The sequence below is a fragment of the Ctenopharyngodon idella genome, chromosome 20, assembly GCF_019924925.1.
Source record: "Ctenopharyngodon idella isolate HZGC_01 chromosome 20, HZGC01, whole genome shotgun sequence".
Classification (NCBI taxonomy): Eukaryota; Metazoa; Chordata; class Actinopteri; order Cypriniformes; family Xenocyprididae; genus Ctenopharyngodon; species Ctenopharyngodon idella.
In genome coordinates this window covers 26,421,299-26,434,614 of record NC_067239.1, presented here as the reverse complement: position 1 = coordinate 26,434,614, position 13,316 = coordinate 26,421,299, and the positions used below count along the sequence as shown (strand labels likewise).

The following is a 13,316-nucleotide window of genomic DNA, read 5'->3' as shown; positions in this document are numbered from 1 at the left end:
GGAAGAGGAAATGAAGAGAGATCAGGATTATTTGAGCAACTGAGCAATCATGGATTGTGTGTACAAACATTTTGTGCTCTGAAACCTTCAACCAGTCAAATTTGGCCATTTTCCTTGAACTGAACAATTTGATATATTTCTGAGCAAAGAAAACCGCATATTCAGTGAGAAATATGGCAGGACTTGAGATTTGACTGGATTGAGGACGGTAGTATTATTGGTAAGAATTTCAGTTGATTCAGAGTCAGAAATACATGCATTTAAATATACCCTACTGTTCAAAAGTTTGGGGTCAGTAAGTTTTTGTTTTGTTTAAAGAAATTAATACTTTTATTCTGCAAGGATGCATTAAATTAAATTAAAAGTGGCAATAAAAATACTTAAAAAAAAAAAGTCTTTCAAATAAATGTTCTTTTGATCTTTTTATTCATCAAAGAATCTTGAAAAAAAATGTATCATGGTTTCCACAAAAATATTGAGCAGCACAACTGATTTCAGCATTGATAATAATGATTTATCAATACTGAGCATTTTAAAATGATTTCTGAAGGATCATGTGACAATGAAGAATGGAGTAATGATGCTGAAAAATTTAGCTTTACCATCACAGGAATAAATTACATTGTAAAAACAAAACAAAAAAACAAAAAAAACATATCTTAAATTGTAATAATATTACACAATATTATTGTTTTACTGTATTTTTGATCAAATAAATGCAACCTTGGTGAGCATATGAAACTTTAAAAAACATGGAAAAAAAAACATGTAAATGTTTTATGTACAGGTGCTGGTCATATAATTAGAATATCACCAAAAAGTTGATTTATTTCACTAATTCCATTCAAAAAGTGAAAATTGTATATTATATTCATTCATTACACACAGACTGACATATTTCAAATGTTTATTTCTTTTAATTTTGATGATTATAACTGACAACTAAGGAAAATCCCAAATTCATTATCTCAGAAAATTAGAATATTGTGAAAAGGTTCAATATTGAAGACACCTGGTGCCACACTCTAATCAGCTAATTAACTCAAAACACCTGCAAAGGCCTTTAAATGGTCTCTCAGTCTAGTTCTGTAGGCTACACAATCATGGGGAAGACTGCTGACTTGACAGTTGTCCAAAAGATGACCATTAACACCTTGCACAAGGAGGGCAAGACACAAAAGGTCATTGCAAAAGAGGCTGGCTGTTCACAGAGCTCTGTGTCCAAGCACACTAGAGAGGCAAAGGGAAGGAAAAGATGTGGTAGAAAAAAGTGGACAAGCAATAGGGATAACCGCACCCTGGAGAGGATTGTGAAACAAAACCCATTCAAAAATGTGGGGGAGATTCACAAAGAGTGGACTGCAGCTGGAGTCAGTGCTTCAAGAACCACTACGCACAGACGTATGCAAGTCATGGGTTTCAGCTGTCGCATTCCTTGTGTCAAGCCACTCTTGAACAACAGAAGCGTCTCGCCTGGGCTAAAGACAAAAAGGACTGGAATGCTGCTGAGTGGTCCAAAGTTATGTTCTCTGATGAAAGTAAATTTTGCATTTCCTTTGGAAATCAGGGTCCCAGAGTCTGGAGGAAGAGAGGAGAGGCACACAATCCACGTTGCTTGAGGTCCAGTGTAAAGTTTCCACAGTCAGTGATGGTTTGGGGTGCCATGTCATCTGCTGGTGTTGGTCCACTGTGTTTTCTGAGGTCCAAGGTCAACGCAGCCGTAATCCAGGAAGTTTTAGAGCACTTCATGCTTCCTGCTGCTGACCAACTTTATGGAGATGCAGATTTCATTTTCCAACAGGACTTGGCACCTGCACACAGTGCCAAAGCTACCAGTACCTGGTTTAAGGACCATGGTATCCCTGTTCTTAATTGGCCAGCAAACTCGCCTGACCTTAACCCCATAGAAAATCTATGGGGTATTGTGAAGAGGAAGATGTGATATGCCAGACCCAACAATGCAGAAGAGCTGAAGGCCACTATCAGAGCAACCTGGGCTCTTATAACACCTGAGCAGTGCCACAGACTGATGGACTCCAAGCCACGCCGCATTGCTGCATTAATTCAGGCAAAAGGAGCCCTTAACTAAGTATTGAGTGCTGTACATGCTCATACTTTTCATGTTCATACTTTTCAGTTGGCCAAGATTTCTAAAAATCCTTTCTTTGTATTGGTCTTAAGTAATATTCTAATTTTCTGAGATACTGAATTTGGGATTTTCCTTAGTTGTCAGTTATAATAATCAAAATTAAAAGAAATAAACATTTGAAATATATCTGTCACGATCACTGTCTGTTCCTGTCAGTTCCTGGACTCCACTTCCCATAATCCTCCCTTCCAATCACATGCACCAATCACCAATTGCCACACACACCTGCAGATCATTACCTGGACTATTTAAGACACACACACACACACACACCCTTTGCGAAGTCTTGATTTGCCCCGGTGATCACTTCTGAGCGTTTTCTTGTGGATTGTATTTCTGTTGCCATTGGACTGTTTATTGGACTGTGTTTGTTTGCCGCCTGCCCTGACCATTGCCTGTGACTTTACTCTGCTTGTCTGCCGCCTGCCTCGACCATTGCCTGTCCCTGTTTGTGTCTCTGCCTTTGCCCTGTCTACTCTGTAAGTACTTTTAATAAACAAGCTGCAAATGGATCCTCACGCATTCGACCCATCATTACAGAAGACTTCGCCATCAAACGATCCAGCAGCTTCTACGAGCGCTTCCAGCCTTAGCATGGACCCAGCAATACGTCTCGTCCGCCTTCGGCAAGGTAATTGTACACTCGAGGACCACATTCAGAAGTTTCTAGACATTGCCTATTTCTCTGACCTGCCTGACTGTGCCCTCATTGACTTCTTTGGCTATGGATTAAACGAACCATTGAAGGACTACTTACTTATTAATGGTCCCCGAGGGTCGTTCGTGGAATTTCTGGACTTTGCCCTGCTTACTGTTGGTTCACTTTTTACTGTGGGTGTCGCGGAGGAACGCGACACCTCGTCCCCCCATGTAATGGCTGCCTCTAAAGAGAGCATTCACAAAATGGCAGCCACAACATCATCACATCATGTCTCCGCTGATCTTCCAGAGCCAAGTCAAGTCTCCGTTGATCTTCTAGAATTACATCACGTCTCTGGATCTGTTTGGGAGCGGAGTGGGTTGCGTTCCAGTGTGGCTGATCCAGCGCTGACTTCAGTACGAGCGGCTGGCATTCCTAAGCCTCCGCCGGCCGCTTCACACTCAAGCTCGCCGGTTGCTACGCACTCAAGCTCGCCGGTTGCTACGCACTCAAGCTCGCCGGTTGCTACGCACTCAAGCTCGCCGGTTGCTACGCACTCAAGCTCGCCGGTTGCAACGCACTCAAGCTCGCCGGTTGCAACGCACTCAAGCTCGCCGGTTGCAACGCACTCAAGCTCGCCGGTTGCTACGCACTCAAGCTCGCCGGTTGCTACGCACTCAAACTCTCTGGATGCTATGGACAAGATGGCCGCTTTGCCAGTGCCCACGGGCAAGATGGCCGCCCCGCCAGTGTCTGGCAACACAGGGGTCGTTCCAGCCAGTGAGTCCACTCCAGAACCAGCTCCAGCCTGTGAGTCTGCTTCAACCCATGAGCCCGCTGCAGCGCCCACAGAGGAGGTAGGCATAGAGCCACCGCCTCAACCATGTAAACGGAGGAGGAGGAGGAAGAAGGCTTCCTCCATCCCTCAAGGTCCGGAGGCCTTCCCAGAGCCCGCTGTAGGCCCGGAGGCCGTCCCAGAGCCCGCTGTAGGCCCGGAGGCCGTCCCAGAGCCCGCTGTAGGCCCGGAGGCCGTCCCAGAGCCCGCTGTAGGCCCGGAGGCCGTCCCAGAGCCCGCTGTAGGCCCGGAGGCCGTCCCAGAGCCCGCTGTAGGCCCGGAGGCCGTCCCAGAGCCCGTTGTAAGCCCGGAGGCCGTCCCAGAGCGGTCCGCTGCCGTCCCAGAGCAGCCCGCTCTTCCTGATACGGCCACGGAGGCCGTCGCCGAGCTCCTCGCCCTGCCGGCGCCACCCGAGCTCCTCGCCCTGCCGGCGCCACCCGAGCTCCTCGCCCTGCCGGCGCCACCCGAGCTCCTCGCCCTGCCGGCGCCACCCGAGCTCCTTACCCACGAAACCGCCACGGCCTCCGTTGAATTCCCCAAGAACTTTTTTGGGGGGGGCCATATACCTGAGGGTGGGGAGCTTGTGGGTGGGGACCCTGCACGGCCGCGATCATCAGCGGCCTCCGAATTGCTTGAGCTTGCGGGTGGGGACCTTACACGCCCACGGTCTTCAACCGCCTGTGAACTGCTGTGGCCGGTTACGGACCCTGACCTGCCGTGGGCGCCCAAGCTACCTGACCTACCGTGGCCGCCTAAGCCACCTGACCTGCCGTGGTTGCCCAAGCCACCTGACCTGCCGTGGTTGCCCAAGCCACCTGACCGGCCGTGGTTGCCCAAGCCACCTGACCCGCCGTGGTTGCCCAAGCCACCTGACCCGCCGTGGGTGCCCAAGCCACCTGACCCGCCGTGGCTGCCCGTGGCACCTGACCCGCCGTGGCTGCCCGTGGCACCTGACCCGCCGTGGCTGCCCGTGGCACCTGACCCGCCGTGGCTGCCCGTGGCACCTGACCCGCCGTGGCTGCCCGTGGCACCTGACCCCCCGTGGCTGCCTGAGTTCCTGGACCTGCATTGGAGACCCCGTTCCCGTCTGCCAACAGGTCTCCAATGTATCCACCCCCCCTCCCTATCTGTGCCATTTACGCCGCGAGGACGCGCCTTCCGGAAGGGGGGCGTTATGTCACGATCACTGTCTGTTCCTGTCAGTTCCTGGACTCCACTTCCCATAATCCTCCCTTCCAATCACATGCACCAATCACCAATTGCCACACACACCTGCAGATCATTACCTGGACTATTTAAGACACACACACACACACACCCTTTGCGAAGTCTTGATTTGCCCCGGTGATCACTTCTGAGCGTTTTCTTGTGGATTGTATTTCTGTTGCCATTGGACTGTTTATTGGACTGTGTTTGTTTGCCGCCTGCCCTGACCATTGCCTGTGACTTTACTCTGCTTGTCTGCCGCCTGCCTCGACCATTGCCTGTCCCTGTTTGTGTCTCTGCCTTTGCCCTGTCTACTCTGTAAGTACTTTTAATAAACAAGCTGCAAATGGATCCTCACGCATTCGACCCATCATTACAATATCAGTCTGTGTGTAATGAATGAATATAATATACAAGTTTCACTTTTTGAATGGAATTAGTGAAATAAATCAACTTTTTGATGATATTCTAATTATATGACCAGCACCTGTATATACAAATATATAAATGTATGTACAAATATATTATTTATTTATTTATTGGATTAATTATCCCCCTCCACACTCATTTTATTTAGTTTTACAGATGCAAGTTCTAAACTTAGAAAACAAATATAAATAATAAAATAACTACCGTTTGCTCATCCCTAGTTTGCAAGTTTCACATCCTGCTTTTTATTTACTATGTCACTGAAGTTCAGACTAATTTCAGACTAGAGTTTATTCAAACATAATTAATCACACCACGTCTGACATGGTTGCCAAGTTGATTTCATAGCCTTATTTTGTAGAGGGGCCGTGCTCTCGTTCTGTGATTAGAGCCGTCTTTATTGATTTTCACTGGCACGGTTCCAACTAAAAGCTGACAACTTAACTCCGGCCTGGAAAAGGAAGCCACCACTACGCCACGTCTCCTGACCAGCTGTTACTACCCCGACAGCAGATCCGCTCTGCACGGGCCTCTGTCTCCACACCAATTATGAAGATAAATTACTGCTGAGTAATGACACGTAATCACAGCTTTAAAAGAACGACACTTTCCACTTTATTTTTAAAGCCTAATTCTACAAAACAGACTGTGTAAGATATTTATGTCATTAAAACAGTAAATTACCCACAATAGCTCTGACCAGGAGGAACTGAGTACTGCTAAAGTGCTAAAGTACGGTTTCATTTGGAGGATGGTTTAATGTTAATGTTTTTCTATGTGTGATGCAATTTGACAGCAAAGAATTCTATGCACATCTGTATAATTAATGAACAGCCATTCTGATCACAAGAGGATATTTTCTAGCCTGTGGCAGTGAATTCTTAATAACAAAAAATGAGGTAAAGGCCTCATATTTCAGGCCACAGCAGGAAATGCGTGCAAACACCTCTGGAGTGTTGCTACCAATGTCATCATTTTTTACACAATGCTGATCTGCCTCTGGCACTACAGACCTCTGCATGTTACACATGCTGCAGGGCTCTACAGTGCAGGTATTTGTGTGAGGAAATTGCTGTGTGCTAATGTGAAAATGCTTTCAGTGACATCTGACACCTGAACAAAACTTTTAATATAACATGTAATACTATCACTCAAATTACACTGTGATTGGCTGCTTTTCAAAGTCAACAAAGAATGCGCCCAAATATTTGGATGTTTTTCAGTGTCTGGACTTAAATATCAGAGTATACTCTACCATTCAAAAGTTTGGGATTGGTAAGATTTTTTAATGTTTTAGAAAGAAGTATCTTATGCTCACCATGGCTGCATTTATTTGATCAAAAATACAGATAAACCAGTAATACTGTTACACTTTTGATTAATTTAATGCATGCTTACTAAATAAAAGTTAATTTCTTTAAAAAAAAAAAAAAAAAAATTCTTAGTGACCCTAAACTGTGAACCTAACTTTATAATAACTTTCATCAACAACAAATTATCACATATATAACACTTAACATATCATTAGTTAAAATACATTAAAAATATAAATGTTTGATTCATATTTTTTTCTACATTTGAATATTCATGAACCACTGATTTGTTAAGAATTATATAATGTTTGTTAAAAGGTACACTATGTAACTTTTTTTTGGGTCAAAATTAACAAAATTTAAACAATGATCCAGTAGATAATCAGTTCTTCCAAATCGTGTTTTTGTTTTACCCTGATTCACTATGGTAAACATATTATAAGTGTTTATATTTAGACCTGATGGGATGGTTTTCACAGAAAATTCCTTAAATACGTCTCTCGCCCGTGCGTGTCTCATTTTTTCTGTAAATTGAGAAAAGTTGCTCCGGATACTTTGACATGTGCATGGTGTGGGAGTGGCATATGTATTTTGTCACAACGAGCGAGAAAGGTTGACATGGAACACGTTAAATCTCGAACCTCTGGGGAAAACAGCCGAGAGTCTGCTGGCAAAAAGAGAATGCGACAGAGCTCGTAATAAAACCAGAATCAACATTGGCTTAATGTTGTAAAAGCGACGTGGAGATGGTGTTTTTATACTCAACGGGTGAGTAAGGTATTTTACTGAAGAGGTAAATTGCCATAAGTATAGCTCTCTAAGATAGTTCATTGTAAAGCATTATCTATTGTGAAGGGTCATATTCATCCTTCATGCAGAGCCGGAGCACAACCAAAACAATGTTCTTCCGCAAAATGCATGCAGTTTTGTTTTTAACTGCTAGAGGGCCAAAAGTTACATAAGCTGCGATTCCACAGCAGGAACTTCCCCAGGAACTAGGGACTTTGGAGTGGTACTTGGTGTGTTTCGACCACAGGGACCAGGGTCTAAATGAAGTTCTGTGTAAAAATTCCCCTCTCAGAAAGTCCCTGCTTGCTTGGTAGTACTTTTTCAAAGTTCAGGAACTTTTGGCGGTGGGACTTTTTCAAAGTTCAGGAACTTTTGGTGGTGGGACATGCTGATTAGTTGAGTTCACGCAGCATTTTGATTGGTTGACTCCACGCAGCATTTTATTTCAACCACCATTTTTAAAAGTCTGTTGCGGTGTGTGCAGAGTTGATTGCTCTTCGAATCAACAATGGAGTTTAAAAAATACGACCAATGGACCCACGATGAAGTTCAGGCTTTATTAAGCTTATATGCAGAGGACGAAATCCAGCAGTTTGTACTAGTTGAGGTTATTATAAAGATATCAACAGTGTTGGGGAAAGTTACTTTTGAAAGCAATACATTACTTAGTAACTTCTTATGGAAAGTAACGCGTTACGTTACTTTTGCGTTACTTCTTCTCATCTGGGCTGTTTGTTTGTTTTTATAACAACTATAAAGGCAAATATAAAAGCCCTTTCACACCAAAAGTGAAATGAATAAGCCTCAGGCTGAAGGAAATGCAAATTCACGCCTGTACAGTAGAGGGTGCAGTTCAAATAAACAAGTCTTTCAGCTGTGCTGCCATTCTGGAATACAGAAGAATAAGACACAGGAGAAGTAGTAAATGAGTAAATGTATGCTCACATTTGGTCTAGAAGTAGTCTAGAATAACCATTATGTTCACACAGCGCACACAACGCCTCTGCACTCCCGATTTCTCTCAACATGGTGTCAGTCAATAAATGGGAAAACAAAGTAACTTGTGTTAGTTGTTGTAAATTTAAAAGTAATGCATTACTTTACTAATTACTTGAAAAAAGTAATCTGATTACATAACTTGCGTTACTTGTAATGCGTTACCCCCAACACAGTACATCATTATAGTTTTCTTAATCAGATGTTCACTCTGGTCTGCCGCCTGTCAGAAGTTTGTTATTATGAAAGTGTCTAAAGTACTTTGTCCCACACCAATCCTATGTTTCAGAATTGTTATTATTTCAGTTTTTCAGTGCCTATTTGCACATATGTTTTATTGTCACAAATTAGTTTTGCAGACTGTGCCCCTAAGGGCAAGAGGGCTCCTAAGCAAATGTTAGTATAGAGCCCTGAGCTGTGCCAGACCAATTTGTTTTTCATTACACAGATGATTAAAGCATGTAACACAAATTTAAGAAAATCAAGGGAAAAGAGATGCCAGACAAACAACTAAAAGTACATACAGGCTCTTTACTGAAACTTCCATACAGATTTAGCTGCTTCTCTTATGATATTCCATATGTATGTTGGCAGAATACACACACACATACATACACATACGGTTTCTTATTGCAAATAACAGCTGGGCTAAATAAATAAATAAATAAATGGACATAATATCTGTAACATGACACTGTAATGTAAAATGTCCTTGAGTGATTTTTTTTTTTTTTTTAAGTTTTAGAAATGAGCTTGAATAGTCTACACACCTCTCCAAAAAAGGTATAGTTCTTCCCCAGCTGTCTCTCTATGTAGGCCTATGTCCCAGCAGTAGGACACTTAATAATGAGCAGTAAGGGATACATAACAAATTATCTGCCAGAGCTCTGAGAAAATACCATTAGCCTGAATAATTAACTACTGCTGGAGTGAAATACGAACTCCACCGAATGAACCAAAACTCATGTATCCTCAGGCTGCTACAGAAGTTAGCCTTTATGTTTGACATTAGACCAGAGTCTCACAATGACACTCTCCATCTCTCTCGTTCACAACCTAACATTTCATTTATGTAGGCCAGAGGCCACATATGCATGCTATACATTACAGAGATCTATAAAGCTGTCGTACCCCACAAAACAGTGATATTGATCAGACAGGATGCAATATGTTTAACTTTGCAGACAATACAACAGCAGAGCCTTAAATGTAACGGTTTTGACTGCTCTAGCACTGAGCAACAGCAAAATGCCTCTGAAATTAGGCTAATCGTGTCACGCACATACTCCTAACAGCCCAAGTCTTCTGAATTGATTACCCAGCTAGAGTTTAAGCACCCGGGGCATGGTGGCGACTCAGCCGTTTGTCATAATAAAATGAAGATTAGTAAAAAAACGTTTATACCATTCTTTACTCCATGACATCTGCTTAATGTAAAGCTCAATTAAACCGTAAAACAATTTTCTGTCGATTTTATTTCTTTGGGGATGAGAGGAGAGTCCTAAAAATGGATCAAACGGAGCTGTAGCTCTCAGAGGAGGGAGAGAGGAGTGTAATGTCTCATTATTATCGGACTTCTCACTTTCTCCTTCTGCTTTTTTTTTTGGCACGACCAGAAGAAATGGCCTCATCAATCCCTCTTAGAAGCATCCATCAGGCATAAATATGCCTGTTATGTAACCCCTACGTATGCCCGTAATAGATGAGTAACTGAAATAAATGTGAACAATTGTAAAATACCATTTAGAGGACATCAATTATCTGGAGAGGAAAATGATGGCAGAAAAGCACACAGCATGTGGTCTATTCAAAGCGTCGTTATGAAGCTTACGTTTCCAACCAATACTGAACATCTCAGCGAGGTGCAATCGTCAAGCAGTTACTGTCTTGCCTTTTTATGAGACGAATACATTACGTGAAAGGCACATTTACCCACCTCAATAGAAAATTAGTGTTGATTCACACTCGATAACTTTCTTGAGTGTTTCTTATTCAAGCGTGCATGTTTGTTCCGTTGGTGTGACTCACTGCTGCATGTACAAATACATCATCGCCATCAGGGGGAAATAGATTTTCCTTTTATTTTAAAGAAAAATTTACTGGTGTTTGCCTGTGCAAAACTTGCCATGATGCTAAAGTGGTTGCCAGGAAGTTATTCGAAGTTGTTTCTAGTGCGTTTGTTATGTGGTTGCTAGGGTGATTGATTACCGGTCCAAATCAGAAGAGCCCTTAATGTCCCCCTGCGGTGAAAATCAAGTTTTTAATGTTGTTTATATGTCTATGTGGTGTTTTTAATGTGCTTTAAAACAAACAATGTGCAAATTCATAAGTCAACACCATTGCTGAGTATTTTCTCCTGGTATGAAAATCGGCCTTGTTCTCTACGTCACAAATATGTTGTAAACAATCCAGTCAATGTGCAGGTGGGCTTTAGCATATCATTAACTATGCTGCGAAGCAGGGGACTCTCAAGAGAAGCCAGGTTATCCTGGTATTTTTTTCTGTTGATATCAAAAATCGGGTACATTTAGCAGTGAATTATGTATATGATGCATATTACGATGTTATGATTCATTATAATCCTTTCTCCACTGATGTTCTAAGTTGTTCAAAGTGATTCTAAGGAAGCTGATGTTTAGAAGGCAGACTGAGATGGCGAACGGGAACATAGTTTGTAACATTAGCAGCACATGAGCTGTTTGATAACGTAGTCAAGAAAAAGGATAATCATAGAATTATCGTAATCATAATTAGTGTGCGATTTATGGGGGGGGGGGGGGGGGGGGGGGGGGGGGGAGATTTCCCCCTTTCTGGTCTATGTATCGTTGCCTCTGTTAAGTTATTTTTTATACCCGGTGGGGATAAAAAAATAAATCCCCCACGGGTGATGCTACTCCACCAACCACCAACAGAGCATATAAAATACCAAAATAAAAATATTATTTAAAACATCACCAAGTAAAACGCTGCAACATGACAATACAAACAACAATAAAGCCAGAAATTGACTTTATTAGGACTTTTTTGCTCCTGCTGACCATCCGGGATTTGTGATCCTGGTTAATGCGCCTCAATCCATGCACAGCTTTTCAGAAAGTCAGCAAGTGCCATTAATCTATTTCAGAGTGACAGTATGAGATTATTACAGTGTTTCTGCTCAAAACTCACTCTACTGCAACCTAATGCAGATATTGTATATAATAAACTGATGCATAAATGTATTATGAGACAGAATGTAGAAGTTTACCGTCATCGTGATGTGGGAATTATGATCACGCAATATTCACTGATAGTCTTTCTGTGAGTCATTAAGAAATTACGGCTCTATTCTATTTAAAGAAATATTAGGTAAACGTATGAATACATATTTCTCCAAATGTGTGCACTTTTGGACTAAAAGTTTGTATGTTAGGTAGCGAACCACTGTGATCAAAAATAAATGGGAGCTAACGCGAACAGGTTTGTATCTCGTTATTCTATTCAAAATATCAATAACTACCGATTGATACACACACACAGTATATATATAGCTCCGATGTGGTTTGTTTTTTTCCCAAGGGGAAAAAAGCTTTTCAAAACATCCCCCATCTGTTTTTTTTTTTTCCATAAATCACAACCTGATCATAATTACCGTTATGTGTCCGACGTTGTAGAGAGCTATACATAAAACGCATTACCATTCTGATACATCGACTTGTATACAAGCCTGTATAATTCACTCTTCCACTACTTCTGAATCAGTTTGTGCTTCAAAAATATATGGTTGAATTAAACCAGTATTTCCACTTGCCATTGTGTAGTGTTTACTACAGTAAGGTATTCTGAGCTTGTGATTGAGTGGAGGCGTATAAATGAATGTAACTCTACACTCTTGCTTCATTTATATGCAAGCTATTTTAAGGCATGAAGAATTATTATTATTTATTTTTATTTTTTTTCACATGAAAAAAACATTTAAATATGTCATTTTGGTGATCAAAGATGGGTTTAAAGGGATAAAATTATTGACTAAAGAGGGACTTAATAAATTTTTTTTTAAGGGATTTCATCATTTACTGGGTGAAAAATTGCACATCTGAAAGTGAGTACCACCCTATAAAGAATAGACTCTCTTGTTTAATCTCTGAAATAAACCTTCGGTTTCTGCATAAAAATGTAAAAATTGCTCTCAAATGGTGATATGACACCTGACAGTGATTGCCTTTAAATGTATTGTTCTGTTGAATTTGTACATTTTTACAAGTGCCGCATCGATGGCGGTGGTTAAGAAATAAAAAAAATAAACTTCACAGAGAATTTTATCATGCTGACTGTTCAATATCAGATAATAAATGTAAAAATTTTAAATTTCAATTTAAAATATAACATTCTAAATTAATTAAATTTAATGTCTGGCCGGTCTGGGCAAGTATAAAAATTCCTTGCCATTGCTATTTGCTCCATCACAGCTCATCTGCATATAACTACAAGTTTGCTGAACTTTGTTACATTATCAGCAGACAATGTTAAGTAACCAGAAATCAAAACCAGAAGTCAAAAAAAAAAAAAAAAGCATTCAGTCACTCTAAGTGTGAATTCCCCTTAATACCCTGAGGTATTAGTTATTTTAATTGCGATGTTTTCTTTGCAAGCGCCACTAATTAGGATGGATGTCACAGCGTTGTTGCTGTGGTGAAACACTTACATGTAACTTTTTTTTTTTTTTTAACCTATTCCAGCTCTTTGGCATGAGTACAGTATAAAAAAAAGGGTATATCTAGAATTAGATGGTCAGAGGTTAAAAGCATGGATTTAACCAGCTTGTATTCAATGACTTCACTCTTCTCTTGACCATGCAACATGCAGGACTCTTCAGTTTATTTGAAGTGAAGGAAGTTAAACAGAATCAAAGTGATGTCAGACAGGTGGCACGGTAAATTTGATTTTGGAATCCTTTATCTGCCTTTCAAGCTCTCGTAA

General features: G+C 41.4%; 2 protein-coding genes across 6 annotated transcripts in view; both read right to left on the bottom strand.

Annotated features, from left to right (window-relative positions):
• man1a1 (mannosidase, alpha, class 1A, member 1) overlaps positions 1–13,316 on the bottom strand; it is a 137,079-nt gene that overhangs the window by 23,196 nt on the left and 100,567 nt on the right. The window lies entirely within an intron of this gene.
• LOC127501860 (PE-PGRS family protein PE_PGRS5-like) lies at positions 3–8,256 on the bottom strand. Of its 4 annotated transcripts, XM_051874102.1 has the most exons (3): positions 4,472–8,256; positions 4,364–4,390; positions 3–4,309 (listed from the first exon to the last, which is right to left on the bottom strand). In XM_051874102.1, the coding sequence occupies exons 1-3, from the start codon at positions 4,846–4,848 to the stop codon at positions 3,715–3,717; spliced, it is 999 nt and encodes a 332-aa protein (XP_051730062.1). In that variant the 5' UTR covers positions 4,849–8,256; the 3' UTR covers positions 3–3,714. The 4 variants fall into 4 exon arrangements, with proteins under 4 accessions (XP_051730062.1, XP_051730059.1, XP_051730061.1 ...); XM_051874099.1 differs by having other exon boundaries at positions 4,364–8,256; XM_051874101.1 differs by having other exon boundaries at positions 3–4,390.

What these genes read in the sequence shown, in the direction of transcription:
- LOC127501860 (XM_051874099.1), bottom strand. Translation starts at nt 4,848, where the DNA reads ATGGGAAGTGGAGTCCAGGAACTGACAGGAACAGACAGTGATCGTGAC. An exon ending in GGCTTAGGCGGCCACGGTAG is followed by an intron (nt 4,310 to 4,363) that starts GTCAGGTAGCTT and finishes CGGCCACAGCAG; the next exon opens with TTCACAGGCGGTTGAAGACC.